At 41.2% G+C, this 17,690-nt stretch overlaps 1 protein-coding gene and 1 long non-coding RNA gene across 4 annotated transcripts in view; one reads left to right on the top strand and one right to left on the bottom strand.

Moving 5' to 3' along the window:
• Positions 1 to 1,427: 1,427 nt before the first annotated feature.
• Positions 1,428 to 9,638, bottom strand: LOC144456997 (uncharacterized). Its single transcript, XR_013486250.1, has 2 exons — positions 9,264 to 9,638; positions 1,428 to 2,881 (listed from the first exon to the last, which is right to left on the bottom strand). It is a non-coding gene; the product is annotated as an uncharacterized LOC144456997 (long non-coding RNA).
• Positions 9,639 to 9,752: 114 nt separating this feature from the next.
• Positions 9,753 to 17,690, top strand: part of SLC66A2 (solute carrier family 66 member 2) — a 169,179-nt gene continuing 161,241 nt past the window's right edge. For 2 of the 3 annotated variants that reach the window (XM_020986903.2, XM_020986901.2), the window contains exons 1-2: positions 9,753 to 9,839; positions 11,065 to 11,426. In XM_020986903.2, the coding sequence (XP_020842562.1) occupies positions 11,212 to 11,426 (215 nt within the window). In that variant the 5' untranslated portion in view covers positions 9,753 to 9,839; positions 11,065 to 11,211. Of the gene's footprint in view, positions 9,840 to 9,932; positions 10,057 to 11,064; positions 11,427 to 17,690 lie in introns of those variants that run through there. The other variant, XM_020986902.2, reaches the window with a different exon arrangement.

The raw sequence follows: 17,690 nt of genomic DNA, 5'->3' as shown, positions 1-17,690 counted from the left end.
GCATTTCATGGGATAATCTCTGAGAACTTGGGTTCCCACTTCTATACTATGATGAGGCTTCAGAGTAGAAATTTATTTATACAACTCTTGGTTTAGTGTCAGTCCTCTTCAAAGACTCAGAGCTCATAATCCAGTTTTGATTTTGGGAGATGACCCCCAAAAGGTCAATTTTCTCTTTGGCACATTTCTCTCACTGAAATAAAGGTGCAATTCTTACCTAGGTTTTCCCCCACTTGTGGGCAACAGGGTCCACATTTCTGCACAGGCACTCAATGCATAATTTGAATGCATAATTTGTTGTAGTTGTTCATCCTTCATGGAAAAGGACCAATGACATTATATAGTGATGTCTTGTCTCTGTGTGAATTGGATTTAAATGAGGCAGAGTTGTATGTGGGACAGCCTTTGGATTTTACTTTACAGAATATTCATGAGACATAGAGGACTCAAGAGATTCACAAAAGAGCCCAAGGACAGGTATAGAAACATAAAGCACTCAAAGAGGGCATCAATGAACTACACTTGGAGGTTGCTCTCAGGACAACACTTTGTCATTTTTGAGATTCTCTCTCTCCCATAGTCTCTCCAAGACTTTGCAGTAGCACCCTGTGGTTTAGATTGCCCCGGGAGGTGAATATAGAGATTGCTGTATCTCCTGCTCATCAACCCTGCAGACATGTAATACCTTTGATTAGGTCTCCAAGTAGGACCCTGTGCCAAAACCATGCACACCAAATACTTCTTTCTTTAAGGTACAGGCTGACTTAGGCAATATCCCTCTTAATTGAGGTTCATAAACATTGTCCATAATCTATTCTCTCAGCCTGTGTGCAAATATATCAGCTACAGCCATGTGTTTTCTTTGTAAGGTGCCACCACTACTCTTGGGTTGGAGAAAAGAAGAGATCCCCTCCTTGCCCTGCTGTCTTTGATGTATTCTGGAAGAAGGTATAAAGGAAAGGATAAAGGAGGAGTCCTAAATAGTGAGAGAAAGTGAAAAATAAAGCTGAGTGGGGTTTTTCAGTTAGCATTTATAGACCACTGGGATGGGCACTGATTCCCAGTCAGCCACTCCTCAGGAGGCAGTCCTAGTCACTGTAACCTGTAGGCATGCTCATATTTCACTGCCTCTATACAATGGTCCCTAGCCTATAATCTCAGCAAGTTGATTAGAGAACTCTTCAGACTGATTGTTGACACTCCTGAAAACATCTTTACTTAAATAATGATTTATCATTAATTATTAATGATATAATACCACTTTGGGCTCACTCCCCAACTTGCACCACCACCATCTCTCTCCAGAGGCCTGGTAATTACTATTTTCAATGTTCTAAGAGTAACCCTGGGGGGTAGCTATCTTCTTGAGTGTGAGTTCATGAGCCCCTAAGTGTGTGTTTTCCTTCACAATGAGCCAGAAGATTCAGTTCTATAGTAAAGGCATTTATTTACTTTTCAAATAGCATAGCAAGAACAGTACTTAAAAAGCATTACTAACAGTTGTTACAAAGCATTTCTTCCCAATGCCAGGGAGCACACTCACCCTCAAATACATTCAGAGTCAAACACAGGGGTGGGAGGAAAGTGAGCATAAACTTTAAGTACTGAGAGATATAGTGGCTTCTTTGTGGAACAGCCAAGAAGCCAGCACCACTGGATCAAAGAGTGCATGTTAGGGAGTGAGAGTAGGTTATGAAGGGTTTTGAATGGCAAACAGAACATTTTGCATTTTATCCTAGAAGCAAAATTATGACTGTGTGTGTGTGTGTGTGTGTGTGTGTGTGTGTGATGACTAGACCTGTGCTTTAGGGTAATCCCTTTAGTGACTGAATGGAGGATAGATTGGAGTTGTGAGAAACTTGAGGGAGGAAGGAAGAAACACCAGTAGGCTATTATAATAGTCCAAGTATGAGGTGATGATGTTAGACTGGTGGCAGTGTCAGAGGGCAGGGATCATATTTGAGATATGTTGCAAAAATGAAATTGACAGGCCTTGACAACAGATTGGATGCGGGGGGGGGTGTGTATGTGTGAGAGATGGTGAGGAGACAGACCTAGGTTTTGAGCTTCAGGGACTGGGATAGTGTTGTCCTTCACAGTAATGGGGAAAGTATAAGAGGTAAGGGTTTAGGCAGAAAGATAATGAGTCCTATCTTGGACATATTTAGTTTAAGATGTCTACGGGATATCCCATCTGAGATGCCTGAAAGGCAGGTGGAGATGGGAAATTAGAAGTCAGAAGAGGAATGAGACAGGATAGGCAGATATGAAAATCATCAGCATAGAGATGGTAATTAAGTCCATGGGAGCTGATGAGACCACCAAATGAAGTAGCACAGAGGGAGAAGACAGTCAAGGACAGAACCCTAAGGGACATCTACAGTTAGAGGACATGATCTGGAAGAAGATTCAGAAGACAAAGAAGGAGCAGTCAGGTAAGATGAGAACCAGGAGAGAACAGTGTCCTAAAAATCTAGAGAAGAGAGTATCAAGGAGGAGACTGAGCAACTTGCTAGTGGGATGACAATATGTGTCCCTCACTGACTGGTTGTACTGGCTCTTCGCAATCCACGCCCTTGAGGCAAATTCATTGTCTTGCTGGCCACCACATTTACCATCTAGGTATTCAAGCTTTCCATCCTTGCTAGGGTGATGACAATCTATTTTGCATCTGTTGGCTTTCTCCTTTACCTTTTAATGTCTCTCAATTCTTACAGACCTTCGGTTTTGCTGAACTTTCAAAAGGGGCAACACTGTAGTAGAATCAATTATAGAATGGAGTTGAAAGGAATCTCAGAAGTCATTTAATCCAGCCTGTGTTGGACTGAGAATCCATTCTGTAGTGTCTCGCACAAGAGTTCACTCAGCCTCAGGATACCACCTAGTCAGGAAGCAAACAAGCAGCAGCAACAATAACTTAATTCATTCTGTAGAGTCAGTCATTAAACATTTATTAAACCCCTACTACATGCCAGACAGCATTAAGAATACAAAGAAAAACAAAAGACAGTCCCTGTTCCTCAGGAGCTCACTGTCTAATGGAGGACATTACATCCAAACAATTATGTACAAATGAGATATACAGAGGATAAATTGGAGATAATCAACAGAAGGAAGGGGATTCATTCAGATTCAAGTGAGACTCAGCATCTGAATCTCTGTAGCTTCACTGAAGCTCCCAGAGGAAAATCAGAGCTTATGTTCCTGATAATGGAGATGGAGGATCAGATTCCAGAGCAATCTCTTAAAAAAATAATATGAATTCAGAGCTATAAGTACATGTGGTTAAGAGGAAACCATCTGAGAACAGCTGCTGCTTCTCTCCCAGTCATCCTGCAGTGTTTTTTCCACTGTATTTCATTTCCTGCACAAACAGCACTGCATTTCAAGTTATTCCCTTTGAAAATTTTAAGTAGTGCCGAGTCAGAAATGTGTAATGGCAGAATCGTAGCTTAGGTTAAAGAAGTGGGGTGGTCAGGCCCTGTGCTGCCTTAAAGGGCTCTTCAGAATCTGAGAATCACAGAACGTTAGAATTCCAGATTGTCTGAGTTGGAAGGGACCTCAGAGACCATCTAGTCCAATCTGTACCCAAACAGGACAACACAATTAAGAGTTGTCCAGCTTCTTTCTGCTTGAAAACCTTCAATGAGGGAACTCACTAACTCCCAGGCAACCCTTTCTAGGTTTAGAAAAACTGTACTTGTTAGGAATACTTTCCTTACACCAGGTTTAAATGGTCCTTTTTTCAACTTCTATCCACTGTTTCCAATTTTGCCAGTTGGAGTCAAGGAGAACAAATCTCAACTTTCTTCCGCTTGAAGAAAGCTGTTATGTTCCTCTTAAGTTTTCTCTATTTAATTCCTTCAACTAATCTTCATATGATATAATCTCCAGGCCTTTTCATATTTTTGTCCTCCTCTGGACATCCACCAGTTTATCAATGTCCTTTCTAAAACGTAGGGCCCAGAGCTGAACACAATACTTTAGATGTCCTGCTCTTGTCTGTGCCCCTTTTTAGGTACTCTAAGAGCATATTACCTTTTGGGGTTTCATCATACTGATGGCTCATACTGAGCCTATAGTCCACTACTACCCCAGATACTTTTCCCCAGAAACTATTTGTGCCTTCCCACATGGTACTTGTGAAACTAAAGAAGGTGTTGCAAAATAGCTTACTCTATAGCAGCTTTTTCTTACATTGTTTCATGCCCTCTTTGGAAAATCAACAATGAGTAAGCAACCATAGATTCAGAAAAAGATTTGGAAGGATAAATTAACTCCCTAAAAAGCTAGCCTAGGCAAGTTTCTCCTTTTTAAGTCTTAGCTAGATATTTCTGTAAAAGAAAGTTAGTTATATCGGGATGGTTCTAATGCAGTTTGAGATCTGTATGCAGCCTAGTTTTTATTGATATTTTCTATTTCTTACATTGGCGTAGTAATTTCATGTATCCTTCCAGTTTTAGAGAAGAAAAAAAACACAGAACAACTGATCAATACATTGAAAAAGTCTGAAAACATGTGCAATATGTAACACCTGTGGACCTCCCACCTCCACAAAGGGGTAGGTTGGGAGTATCTTCTCGTACATCTTCATTTGAATCCCACTTGTTCTTTATAATTTTTTTTGACATTTCCTTTTTTTTTGGTGTCATTGTTCTTTCCGTTTACATTATTTTAGTTACTGTAAATATCTTCCTTGGCTCTGATAACTTACTATGCATCAGTTCACGTAGATCCTTCCATGCTTCTTTGTATTTGTCACACCCATAATTTCTTATAGCACAGTAAAATTCCATTACATTCATGTACTACAATTTTTTTGCTGTTGTTTAGTCATTTTTCAGTCGTGTCTGACTCTTCATACCCCTCTTTGGTGTTTTCTTGGCAAAGATATTGGAAAGCTTTGCCATTTCCTTCTCCAGCTCATTTTATAGATGAGGAAACTGAGGCAAATGGGTTTAAGTGACTTGCCTGGGGTCACTCCCCTAGTAAGTGTCTGAGGCCAAGTTTGAACTCAGAGTCACCTTCACTAGTACCACCTAGCTGCTCTACAGTCATTCCCTAATTGATGGAAGGGCAGCTAGGTGACTGGAGTCAGGAAGACCTTAGTTCAAATCTGGCCTCAGCCACTTGCTAGGTGTATGACCCTGGGCAAGTTACTTTGTTGGTGATCTGTAAGGATGTAGAGGGACACAGGCTGTTCATGAGGTCTCACTGATGGGCGGAGGCCCCTCTCATGTGACTGATCTATGAGCAAAGGTCACCTGGTTTGGTGCTCCATTCTATGTATCTCTAACTTCCCTAGTTACTCATTAGTCATTAACAATGTATTTGTGATTGGTGGTAGGTAAGTGCACGGACTGTGCATGCACTGTCCTTGAGCACAGCATGGGCTATATGTCATTGTAACTTGAGAAAGAGTTCCTGTTATTTTACTATATAAGTAAGTGCTTTGCTAAAAATAAACGGAGTTGCCACCATCTTTTCTCCCGCCTCATCAATGCGTGCTTGGAGTGAAAGATCAAGCTGGTCTTGATTCTTCAGGTGATTGGGAAATCCTAGGTCCTAGTTAGGCTCTGTAGCCAAGTGAACTAGTTGTGCACAATATCACTTAACTGTTTACCTCAGTTTCCTCATCTATAAAATGAGCTGGAGAAGGAAATGTCAAACCACTCCAGTATCTCTGTCAGGAAAACCCCAAATGGGGTTATGAAGAACTGGACAAGATTGAATAAACAACTGATAGGCATCTGCTTATTACAAAAAAATGCTGCTCTGTGTGACCATGGGCAAGTCACTTAAACCTGATTGCCTCACCAAAAAGCAAAAAACCCTCCCAAAATCAAAAAATTGCTGCTATAAATATTCCAGAGTATATGGGGACTTTTTTCTTATTAGTGGCTCCTTGAGGCCAGTAAAGGAGTCTCTGGTTCAAAGGGTATGGCCATTTTAGTTACTTTATTCGCATAATTCCAAACTGCTTCCCAAAATGTATTGGTGTCCCTATCTTTCTTTTCCTATCTATCATCCAACACAGACTGTTGCCATCTTTGGACACTTTTGTCAATTTTCAGAGTGTAAGGTGAAATCTCAGGGTTGTTTTGATTTGCATTTCTATTATTATTAGTGGATTGGAACTTTTTTTCATGTTGTTATGAATTACTTTGTAACTACTTTGAAAATAATATCCTTTGACCATTTATCAGGGAATAACTATCATATCTGTATCTATATAAGACAGTTATTCATTGTTTATATAGCTTAGATACTAAACCTTATTACAGAAATTTGATACAAGATTTCCCCCCCTATTTGGCCATTTTTCTTCTTATCTTTGATGCATCAATGTTGTCTGTGTAGAAGCTTTTCACTGTCAAATGAAAGCTATTTATTTTATCTTTTTGTAATTGTCTCTACCTCATTTGGTTGAGAATATATCTTCTACCCAAAGCTATGAGAGGTATTTCAATTTTAAGGTCAAGTACCATTTAGAATGTATTGTGGAGTGTGGTATAAGATATTGGTCTAAGCTTAATTTCTGCCAGACTGCTTTCCAGTTTTTATCAAATAGGGAGCTTTTTCTTAGATAATTTGTATTTCCACACTATCAAACACTGGATTATTGGGTTCTTTCTGAATCTTCCTTGTCTAGTCAGTTCCAATGATCTATCTCTCTGTTCTTTAATCAACACCAGATGGTTTTGATGACTGCTGCTTTATAATAAGTTTATGGTCTGGAAATGCTATTTTCCTAGATATTTTAGATCTTTTCTTTTTCCCAATAGCATTTTAATCTGGTTTGTGTCTTACTGAGAAGTGTTGTGGGCACCTCTACTCTAGACTATAACCATTGCTCATCAAAATTTGCTGGTCCTGTGTCTCTTATTTTTAAGTTAAGCTCCCTGTTAATCAAAGTAACAAACTGATTATTAAGATGATGATTATAGATTTTGTCCTATTTAGGGATTTTTAACAAGAGACTCAGTACCTCAACCGAAATGAATCTAATTATGGGATTTCAGATATTGTAGAAGGTAGTTATGGGAAATATTTTTGGGCAGGTGTCACTGAAAATTACACTTGCTGTATTACTTATGGCAAGCCATTTTGCCTCTTTGGGCCTCAGTTTCCTCATCTGTAAAATGAGGGAGTTGGACCAGATATGGCAAAAAGGTATAGACTACTGCATTAGGTTCAGAAAGACTTGGATTCCGATCTCTTCTTTGATACTTAGTAGCAATGTGACCATAAGCAAGCCGTTCAGCCTCACTAAGCCTTAGTTTCTTCACCTGTAAAACAGGATAAATGTGTTTAGGGCTTATCTCATAGGGCTACAGGAAGCTTAAGTGGGAACACACTCTTAAACCTTAAGGTAGTATGTAAATCTCAATTATTATTAAGTGATCTCCAAGGATCCTTCTAGCTGTTATACTGGGATACTTTTTGTGAAACCATTATGGAAGTGGTTTCCTACCAACACCTAAATGTATGGTTAATTCTGCTATTTACTTCCTCTGTGACTTGTGACTTTCAAAACTCTGATATCAGCTGATTTTCCTGCCACGAGATACGAAGGTAAAAGTTGCTGCATAAGACTGAAGCAGCTCTCTCTTATTACTGTTGTTGTTGTTGTTTGTCCTTTGTTTGTTTTTTTTTTTGGCTAGGCAATAGGGTTAAGTGACTTGCCCAGGGTCACACAGCTAGTAAGTGTTATGTGTCTGAGGCCGGATTTGAACTCCTCCTGAATCCAGGGCCGGTGCTCTATCCACTGCGCCACCTAGCTGCCCCTTGTCCTTTGTTCTTGAAGAGGACCAAGATGTCAGGAAGGTGATGCTATGACTTGCAAGTGAATTGGACTTAAGTGAAGGAGACTCTGCAAAGTCACTAACCTCACTTTCTCCTCCAGAGCCATGTGGGTTCAGTGGCAAGATAAAGATCAGGATGACTGGAGATGGCCCTGACAGAGCTGTGTAAGACCTTGGCCTTTATAAGCTAAAGTCTCTCGGAGTTCTCACTTTGAGGCAATACCCACTCAGTGATTAAGGCTAGGTAAGAAATGAAGCAAAGAAGGGCCTCTTTTACTTACTAAAACAAAAACCAAAAACCAAAAAACCAACAATCTGAGAGGGGAAGACCTTCAGGGTTTCTGGCCAAAAGAAAAACAATTGCTATTTACATTAACTCTGAGCCAACAGAGCTCAAACAAACCAGGTAGGGCTTGGGCTGGGACCTATTGTTGGCCAATCAATAAGTGCCAGAGTGATTTGGGTTTTCTCACTTATGAAAGTGAGCTCTCTCTTATATAAACGTGAATATATGTACATACACACACACACACACATATATATATATATATATATACATACATACATACATACATATATAGGATTCAAAGTATACAGAGGTAGATTTTGGCTCAAATTAAGGAAGAATTTCCTAAAAATTGGAGCAGTGCATAGTCAATAGTAAATAAACATTTATTAAGCACCTATTTGTGCTAGGCACTGTGCTGGGGATACAAATAAAAAGTCAGTTCCTGACTTCAAGGAGCTTACAATCTAATAGGGAAAGACAACAACACAGCAAAGAAGTACGATGAAGTCCAAAAAGTCCCTAAGTAGTGCAGAAATGGGGAGAAGATTATGGGGGGGCCTTAAACAGAGGTTTTGGAGTTCATGGTTCTGCCCTCCAGTCAGATGGTCTAATCAGAGGGGCAGAGAGTACTGATTGAGTACCAAGATTATCCTCCTCTGATACTAGCTCGGTGACCCTACGCAAGGCACTTTACACCCCCTCTGCCTCGGTTTCCTCACCTGTAAAATGGAGATAATAAAACCTGCTTTCCAGGGTTGTTGTGAGGAAACTTGAAAGAGTTTGAAATGTTTCTCCTAAGAATCAGACTGTGAGAACTAGAGGAGGTTTTGGAGATCATCTGGTCTAATTCTCTTCTTTTGTAGAGGAGCCCAGAGGGGTAGTACATGTAAAGGGCATTGCTAACCCTACAACACTAGATTCTAGCTATTATATTCCATGACCACTTGAGTATCGTTTTACCTAAACTTTTGTATCTCCCCCAGATCTTAACATAATACTCTCTGTTTTCATTAAGTAGGCGCTTAATACGAGTTTGTTGAATGGACCGAATGTGTGATCTTCAGCAAGTCACTCATTAACGTCCTTATCTGTAAAATTCAATTCCATAAACATTTATTACGCGCCCACTACGTGGCTGGCACTGTGCTAAACACTGGATAATACAGTACCTTCTTCATGGTGGCGGTGGGACGAAGAAGGTGTTGGGAAGAAAAAGTACTTAGTCAAGTGGAAAATGCTCTTCCAGTGGGAGCTCTCCGAATCAGGCTCCTTTCGGCGTCGTGGCTGTTACCTCTCGGCTACCTTCCAGCTTCTGGATGCTCTGCCTCTACTTCACAGTCAGCTCTATTACACGCGGTGGTTTCTGGCCAACCTCATTTCCCACTCGGGGCAGGTTCAGGTTAGGTCTCTAGCCCGGAATTAACCACCTAGCCCAAAGGCACAAAACACTCACCGGAGTGGGGAAAGTGGCTCCACCCCAACCCGCGCAGCAGCGGCGGAGTGCAGTCTCCCCCCACCCGCCGGCCACGCACGCTTTCCGGCTCCTCGCCCCCGCCCCCGCTCCCGCCCCCGCCCCTGCCACGCAGCGCTCTCTAGGACCCAGCGCGTAGACACCCGGGGGCTTTTCCTTCCTCGCTCGAACGTGGGCGGAGTTTCGGGTTCTTGTGACGCCGCGGGAGCAGGGCTCGAGTCTTCCCTGCGCGATGTTGCTGGCTCATGGCACCAATAGCGGGGCAGCGGCCGAGGTAGGTGGGGAGGTGACGGGAGTGGGGGCGGTGCGGGCTGGGCGGGGCCGCGGGGCTGGTCTGGGCAGGGGCGCAGGAATGGGGGGTGCCGCGGCTGCGGTGAGAGCCGCTGGGTGAGAGGCAGAGAGAGAGGGACTGAGCCGCGGGCCGGGGCAGGGGCTGGGGCGTCCTGGCTCCGGAGCGGCGGCGGCGGCGGCCGCGGGGAGGGGGCTGTGAGGTGAGGAAGGCGGAACGTGCTGTGCGGGCTCCGGGCTGAGAGGCGGCGGCGGCCCTGGGACCCCGAGCCGTGGAAGGTGGCGGGCTGGAGGGGGAGGAGGAGAGTGGGGAGGGAGGAAGGAAGGAAGGATTGCAGCCGCTGTTGCCGGGTGCCTCCCTCCGGATGGGTGTCTGCAGTGTCCCCCTCAGCTGGCCCACGACGGGGCTTCCGTGCGCGCGCGCGTGTGTGTGTGTGTGTGTGTGTGTGTGTGTGTGTGTGTGTGTGTGTGTGCAGCCCCCTCCCTCAACAAAGTTTTTTCCCTACCCTCCTTTCCCTTGCTTTGTCTCTCACTCCCCCCGGCAGGAGGTTCTCGGGGAGAGCTACTAGCAACTGCTGGCGGGGCCCGGGAATAGTTGGGGGGTGGGCTTTTGTAGCGATAGTCCCCCTCCCGTGTTCCCTGGGACACCGCAGGAAGCCTCCTCGGAGCCTCCGCTTTGGTCGGAGGGCGTGTGTGGGGGCGGTTGGCCCACCTTCTCTCGGTTCCTCCCCTCCTCTGCCAGGCCGGGATCAGGTACCCTCCCGGGGTGATCGGGTGGCTCTCTTCTCACCACTAATGAAGTCAGAGGCGCTCTTGTTGGGTATTTAAACCCTCTCTCGCCCCGAGAGGCCGCCGGCTGCCCCCTTCCTCCATTCATTCATTCTCCAGGACAAGGTGTGGCTGCTGCTTGTGGCTTTGCTGGGGACAGGCAGGTGTATCACCCAACCTCCCCTCAGCTGAGTCGGGGAACCTAGGGTGGAGCACTTTGATTCGGGCCTGTTGAAAGTATGGGAAGAAGTGAGGGCAGAAGGTACATACCTGTGTGTGTATGTTGTGGAGAGATGCTAGGGACCTTTAACTTCTATTATGGAATGAGGATATGTGTGTGTGGATATGTGTCTGTGTGTGTTGGGAGGAGGGGCTGGAGCTGGGTCCATGTGGAACTCCTCTCAAGTTATTTATTTACTTTTCCCTCCTGTTTTCTCTGGTAGGGTTGCGTTGGTGGAGGATTATTACACCAGGATGACTCCAGCTGTTGGGAAATAACTGAGCAACGTCTGGAGTGCCCTGGCCTCAGCAATAAGGGAAGGGGGTCTTGAGGTCTTCTGGACAGTAACTTGGCTGCTTCAAGGCCACCCATGATCTTCAGGATGGAGGCAGATGGTCTGGAGTGGCTCTTCATCCTTTTACATCAAATAGTGTCATGGGGTGCCTCAGGGGCCATGGTGTTTGGAGGTGTTGTGCCATATATACCCCAGTACAGAGACATCAAAAGAACTCAGAATGCTGAGGGGTTTTCCACTTATGTGTGTCTAGTGTTATTAGTAGCCAATATTTTACGGATACTGTTCTGGTAAGTCCAGGTCTTTTTCATAGTTTGTGTAAAACTGGATTCTTCCATTTCATTGTACTGTTTGAATGGGAATATTACAAAAGGGTGTAGAAACTGGATCAACTTCCCTTTTATTTTATTTAAGCTCTCTTTTGGCTCCCTCCGCAATGTCTATGACTAGGGAGTTGTGCTTTAAAGCTATTTTGATCTGTAGTCAAGCCCTTCCTGTGTCTAAAATTATCTGAGCTCAAACTAGCCACTCATATGCTTTGGGTCCTTTTATTTCAGTTAGTTTCTGTTCAAGGGTGTAAACTTCAGTATTACTAGACAAAGGTATAGATAATGGGGTGAGTAAATTTGCTGCTGCTACAAAAAAGGAAAAGAATGCATCTCAAGTCCAAATAATGATGCCTTTTGGATTATCTGTTCTGGATTATTCCAAACTATGGAAGCTTCAATTAATGAAAGTAATTTGAAAGAGTTTGAAATGCTTCTCATAAGAATCATAGACTGTGAGAACTGAAGGGAGCTTTGGAGATCATCTGGTCTAATTGTCTTATTTTGTAGATGAGAAATAGATAGATTAGAGGGATATAAATCAGTAAGCCAAAGGTCATCTCTTTCATGAAACAAAAATTAAATGAAAAACAGCTATGTGGTTCAGTAGATAGAGTGCTGGACCTGAAGCCTCATCTTCCTGAGGTCAAACTGGCCTTGTACACTTAGTAGCTATCTGACACAGGGCAAGTCACTTAAGCTCTGTTTGCCTTGCTCTACTGGAAGAGGAAATGGCAAACCACTCCAGAATGTTTGCCAAGAACCCCCCCTGTACATTATTGGCATGATATCATCCATGGGGTCATGTAGAATTGGACATGACTAAACAACAACAACAACAGCAAAATCTACAAGAAAAAAAGATAATAAGTGGTGGGAATATTCTGAGGTTAAATTATGGAGCCTTTGTTCTGTGTGCTTTTCCTTAAAGGAAGAGATAGCTTGCTGTTCTCATCTTCTGAGTAAGTCTGTTTCAGGAGGGGTTTTAAAAGAATGCCAGCAGCCCCTGAAGAGTCACTTTGCTTGATTCATTAATTTGATGGAGAAGTTGAGCTTCTGGGTTTGCCTAATTGTTGCTTCCTTGAGTATATTTTTATGGAAGTCATGTGATTTTTTTGGGGGGCATGGCTGCCCTGATGATGATAACTCAGTATTAAGTGTTTGTTTTTGTACAACATAAGTAAAAACTACATTTTAAAGATTTCTTCTCTTCATTTCTTTTCTGCTCTATTTTGGCTGTGACCAGAGAACAGTCTAGTATTGACTTCCCCCTTCTGAAGTGGTTTCCAGTTAAGGTTAATATTGAAAAGGAAGCAGGGATCCAAAATGTAATTGTTTCTGATAATGCTATTTACTCTGAGTATGTTGATGGGGGTAGGGAGAAACAGAAGGGAGCGAGTGAAAGACCAACCAACAGTGAATATCCCCAAATTTAAGTTGTAAGCTTTATTCACTTGAACGATAAATCTTTGTGACTAGTAAGTACATTTTAAATTTTAACAAGGAAAGCACTTTTGCAAACCCTAAACTGAGTTCTAACATTATAACTGTTGTCTAAAACAGAATTACTTCATGAAAACTGACCAACATGTCAGTTTTAACTAGATTGTGGGTGTTTTAAAAAAAAAACACCAACTTTTGAAATAGCCAAAAATAACTCAAAACCCTTTTCCATTTTAAAAATGTATATTTAGGTAAGATGCAGCATTTTATAGTGGAAAGAGGATATGGAATCATAGGACCTGGGTTCAAATTTCTGTTTTGCTACTTAATACCTGTGAGACCTTGGGTAAAGTGAGTTTTCTCCCTGGCTATGTAGTAGTTCCTCATTGAGAGTAGGGCTAAGTGATCTTTAAGGATCCTTTCAGCACTGGTCTGTAAAGTAAATTCATCTGGATAATCTGCCTTTAATGTAATATTTTCAAGAGCCATTCCAAGAATGACTCATTTCATGTTCACTATGGTAGTAAAGTCCTTAAGATCCAGATAGTCAGCTTTGTCTAAAAATATTGGTTATATGCAGGAATCTTCAAAATGATCAACATTTCTGTTTTTTTAATATCTTCAGTTCCGATTCTTATTGTGTGGCATTTTTCTAAATTTACAAGATTACCTTCATTGGCTCCCTTAGCCTTAATTTTTTCTAAGTCACAAAGTAGCTGGAGAGATGGACTTATCTGTCATCATTTTGAGAGGAATAAAGGGGAATACACTGGGGATTCTCAGTTATTGGTAGGTGAATTCCCTGTATGCAACTTTGAGCAGGATTAGAATATTCCAGTAGGCAACTGGGCATTTTCCCAGTTGTTTTTGGAATGACTTTGGGATTTTGGGAGATCAGAGTTAGGGAGTAGACACAATTGACTGACTGCTTTAGGGGAGACTGCGTAGTGGTTTGGCATCATGGAATCTTGCCCAGGCTTGTTTCTGGAAATAATTTAGCTTTGACTGTTTTGTATCTAGTAGGCACTCAATAAAGGTTTCTGTTATTAAAAGGACACCTGAAAGCTTCTAAAGTGGGAGTTCACTTTAAAATTTATTTTTAATCTAAATATATTTATTTTACGCCTGCCATGCTAGAGGTTGAGCCAACAAAAATTAGAAGAAAAACACAATCACTCTCAGAGTTTCAATTGTAATATATTGGTGGAACTCTTCTGAAAGCTATAAAGTAACCATGAAAGTGGGATCTCCAAATGTTTTTGTAACTAATTCTGGTAACTGATGTGTATAAACCTGTGCCTTTTAAAAAATCCTTTGGTGACATTCATTTTTATTTGTCCCATGAATTTCAAGAACTGCTCATAGCACAAAATCCAGGTATTCTGTTTTACCTACATATAGCCCATTGCAAAGTTCTAAAAGGTGTAATACTAAAACCAGAAGGACAACTAAGTAAAGCCTTATGTGCTTGAGGTGGCTAAGAAAAAGTGAAAAAGGGTAGAGATGGAGTAGGGTGTGTAAAGGCTGGAAGTGGAGATAGGAAGAGATAGAGCCACTAGCAGATAGCAAAGGCTGTCTGCCACAGTCTAAATTTAACATAAACCGTTAAAGCCTTCTTAAATGCAAGGATTAAGGAGCATTATCCTGGGATAGTAACATCCTGCTGCTTAGGACTGGGTTCTAATATTAAAGAGGGGAGTGGGTCCATAAGTCCTCTGAGACTAGATTTGTAGCATCATTTTGTCAACTCAGTAGGTGCATCTCTTAGAAGGCTTTTGGGCCTACTGAGTGTGTTGTTATGCTACAATTCATTACATATCAGTAGAGAAATATTCATTTTATTTGGATCCATTCTTGCCATGCAGGTTTAAATTATAGATCCACTGAATATCAGAACTTTGTGCCGAGTACTTCCATATCTCTTTCAGAAGCTCATGCCATCAGGTTTTTAGTCTCCCAGTCAGGGGGAAGGAAAGGAAACAACCATTTATTAAAGGCCTACTATGTGCCAGGCACGGTGCTTCAAACTCTTTACAAGTTCTGTATCCTTTGTTACTCACAGCCCTGGGAGGCAGGTGCTATTATCTGTGTTTTAGAGAAGAGGAAACTGAAGCAGATGGAATTGATTTGTCAGAGGTTACATAGCTAGTAAATGTCAGCTGAGGTTAACAGTAGAATCTCTATAATCTTCCTAATTTTGGGAAAAAAGCCAATCCCTGCTTTGTAGGCTCACCCTATACATTCCTCGTTTTTTACTTTTTTGTTTTATTTTGTTGGTGTACAATCAGTGTCAAGATGGACCTGAAGTCTGCTGGAATTGGTGTCATGAGTAAGATTGTATTGGAGTTCTAAACTAAGAAGCTGTTCTTGGATAGTAAATAGAAAATTGTAATGAATCATGATCTGCTTTTCAGCATGCTTCACTGTGATACTGAAGGTTTGGGGCATTTTCCTTTACATTATTGTGGTCATTACGTATATTATTCTACTGGTTTTGCTTGCTTCACTCTCTACTGGTTCATACAGGTATTCTCAACATTCTCTGAATTCTTCATCTTCATAATTTATGATGTTTCATATGATGTTTTAATAATACTTCATTCCATTTGTATACCATTGAGTGTTCACCATTCCCAAAGATATACCTCCATCTTCCTTCCAGTTCTTTGCTGTTATGAAGAGTGCCACTATAAATTGTGTATATGTCTGTCTGGAATGGGAATAAGTAAAAAAACAAAAACCTCATGTTGAGAACTCCTCTTTGAGCCTCTTCACAAGCTAAAAACAGGAGTGCTCTTTTGTTCAGAATGGCTTACAATCATATATATTCAAGTTAGCTAGAAATGAGCTTTTCTAGTTGAGAAGAGGGAGTAGTTGCTGGATGCTGTCTGTCAATCTCTTTTATAGAATAGTCTAAATATCATTTATATTGATCATGTTCTTTCCCTGATCAAGAACTTCATATTGTTCAACCTTGACTAAAGTCTTTTCTAGCTTAAGCATCCTCAGTCTTAATTAAATTTTTGTCATTCTGCCTCAGCCCCCTCATTTTACGTTTGAAGAAACTGACGATGCGAGAGATCATGTGATTTCTTCAAGGTTTCACAACTAGTGAGCAGTAGAACGGGCACTAAACTCTGAGTCCTACCATTCCAGTGTTTCCAGTCCCCTCGAGTAACACATTCATCTTCTACTTCTGTTAATTAACAATCTAGTCTTAGGGTCCAGCAGACCGTCTCCTTACATGATTACTATTTTCTGAAATTAGAGAATCATAGAGACAGAAGTATTTTATTTAATAGTATTTTGTTAAGTGTTTTTGCTTGTTTTTGCAAAGAAGTCAAATGATTTACCCAAAGCTATGTAAGCCAGTTTGTGGCAGGGTTGGGACCAGAAACCCTGGAAACAGGTTTTCTCACTTTTCCTCACTTTTCATTTATAACAGAGTTCTTAAAATTTTTTTTTTTTGTATTTTGGATCTTGGAAGTCTGCTGAAATCTGTGGACTCCCTTCTTAGAGTAGTGTTTCTAAATGCATTAAGTAAAATACATAGGACTATATAGGGTTACATCGAAATATACTTAATTTTTAAAATTTTAATTTTAATTTAATTTTAATTTGACAGGTAGGGAAACTGAGACCCAAGCAAAGTTTAAGTGTTAGCCCTCTCTATATACTAACAAACATTTCTGCTAGGAAAGGAATAAGAGAAACTATGCAAATAAACATGGTGGTAAGGAAGGTAGATTTGTTAAAAAAATGTAATGCATCTTAACACTAAATACCATACCACCTTGCATTTATATAGCATTTTTTAAATATAGCACTATTTAAAGAATTTTCACATGAATTTTTTTAAAAGGTCATAGACCCCAGATTAAGAACTCCTGCAGTATAACTTTTCCTTTACCTGTAATACACTTTCTTCTGTGAGTTGTTCAATTTCTTTGACTCAACTTTTTTTTCCCCCAGGATCTCTTCTGTCATTCAGCCCACTCTTGTACCTTCATTTAGTCTGTCTCAAACCTTCTTAATTAGTAGGATGTCATTTTTCATTTGGTATACTACTTTTTACTTTTTCTTTTGTAGTTTTGAGTGTTTTGCTTTCTTTGGCATAACTAAGAGGAAGGGAGGAAATACAGGTGTGAAGAGATATGTCTATATACCTGCCTCAAATGAGCTTTTAGCTTCCTACAGTGCTTGTAATGTTGATGAATGACCATTGAGGTAATTTGCTGGCAACAGTCAATTGGTACCATGTGAATGTTAGTAAGAATCTGTTCTAGGGGCAGCTAGGTGGCTTAGTGGATAGAGCACCGGCCCTGGAGTCAGGAGGACCTGAGTTCAAATCCAGTCTCAGACCAGACAGCTGATACTTACTAGCTGTGTGACCCTGGGCAAGTCCCTTAACCCCAACTGCCTTGCCAAAAAAAAAGAAAAGAAAAGAAAGAAAAGTCTGTTCTATAACTTGCACCACTTTCTTTTCCTACATACCAGTTATTTACTTGAGTTGCCCAGCTTCCTACCCCCCCTTCCCCCAAATCATAGCTGCCTTAGTTAGACCATTTCTCTAACTGGATTGTAAACCAGGATCCTGCAGTGACCATGGTAATTAGTGGTAAGGTGATTTAAATAAAGTCAGAACAGTCACCTTCATTTTTAGTTTTAGATACATTTTATCATAGTAAAAAAAAAAGATTTTGTGCCTATGCTTTCTAGAGATTTTTTTTTCTTAGCATAAATGAAGGCTGTACTTTGTCAAAGCCATTCTCTGCTTGTATTTGT

This window comes from Phascolarctos cinereus, unplaced genomic scaffold, assembly GCF_003287225.1.
Source record: "Phascolarctos cinereus isolate Bilbo 61053 unplaced genomic scaffold, phaCin_HiC Scaffold_4;HRSCAF=312, whole genome shotgun sequence".
Classification (NCBI taxonomy): domain Eukaryota; kingdom Metazoa; phylum Chordata; class Mammalia; order Diprotodontia; family Phascolarctidae; genus Phascolarctos; species Phascolarctos cinereus.
Note: the sequence above shows the minus strand (reverse complement) of the source record. Positions and strands in the feature narration are given on the sequence as shown.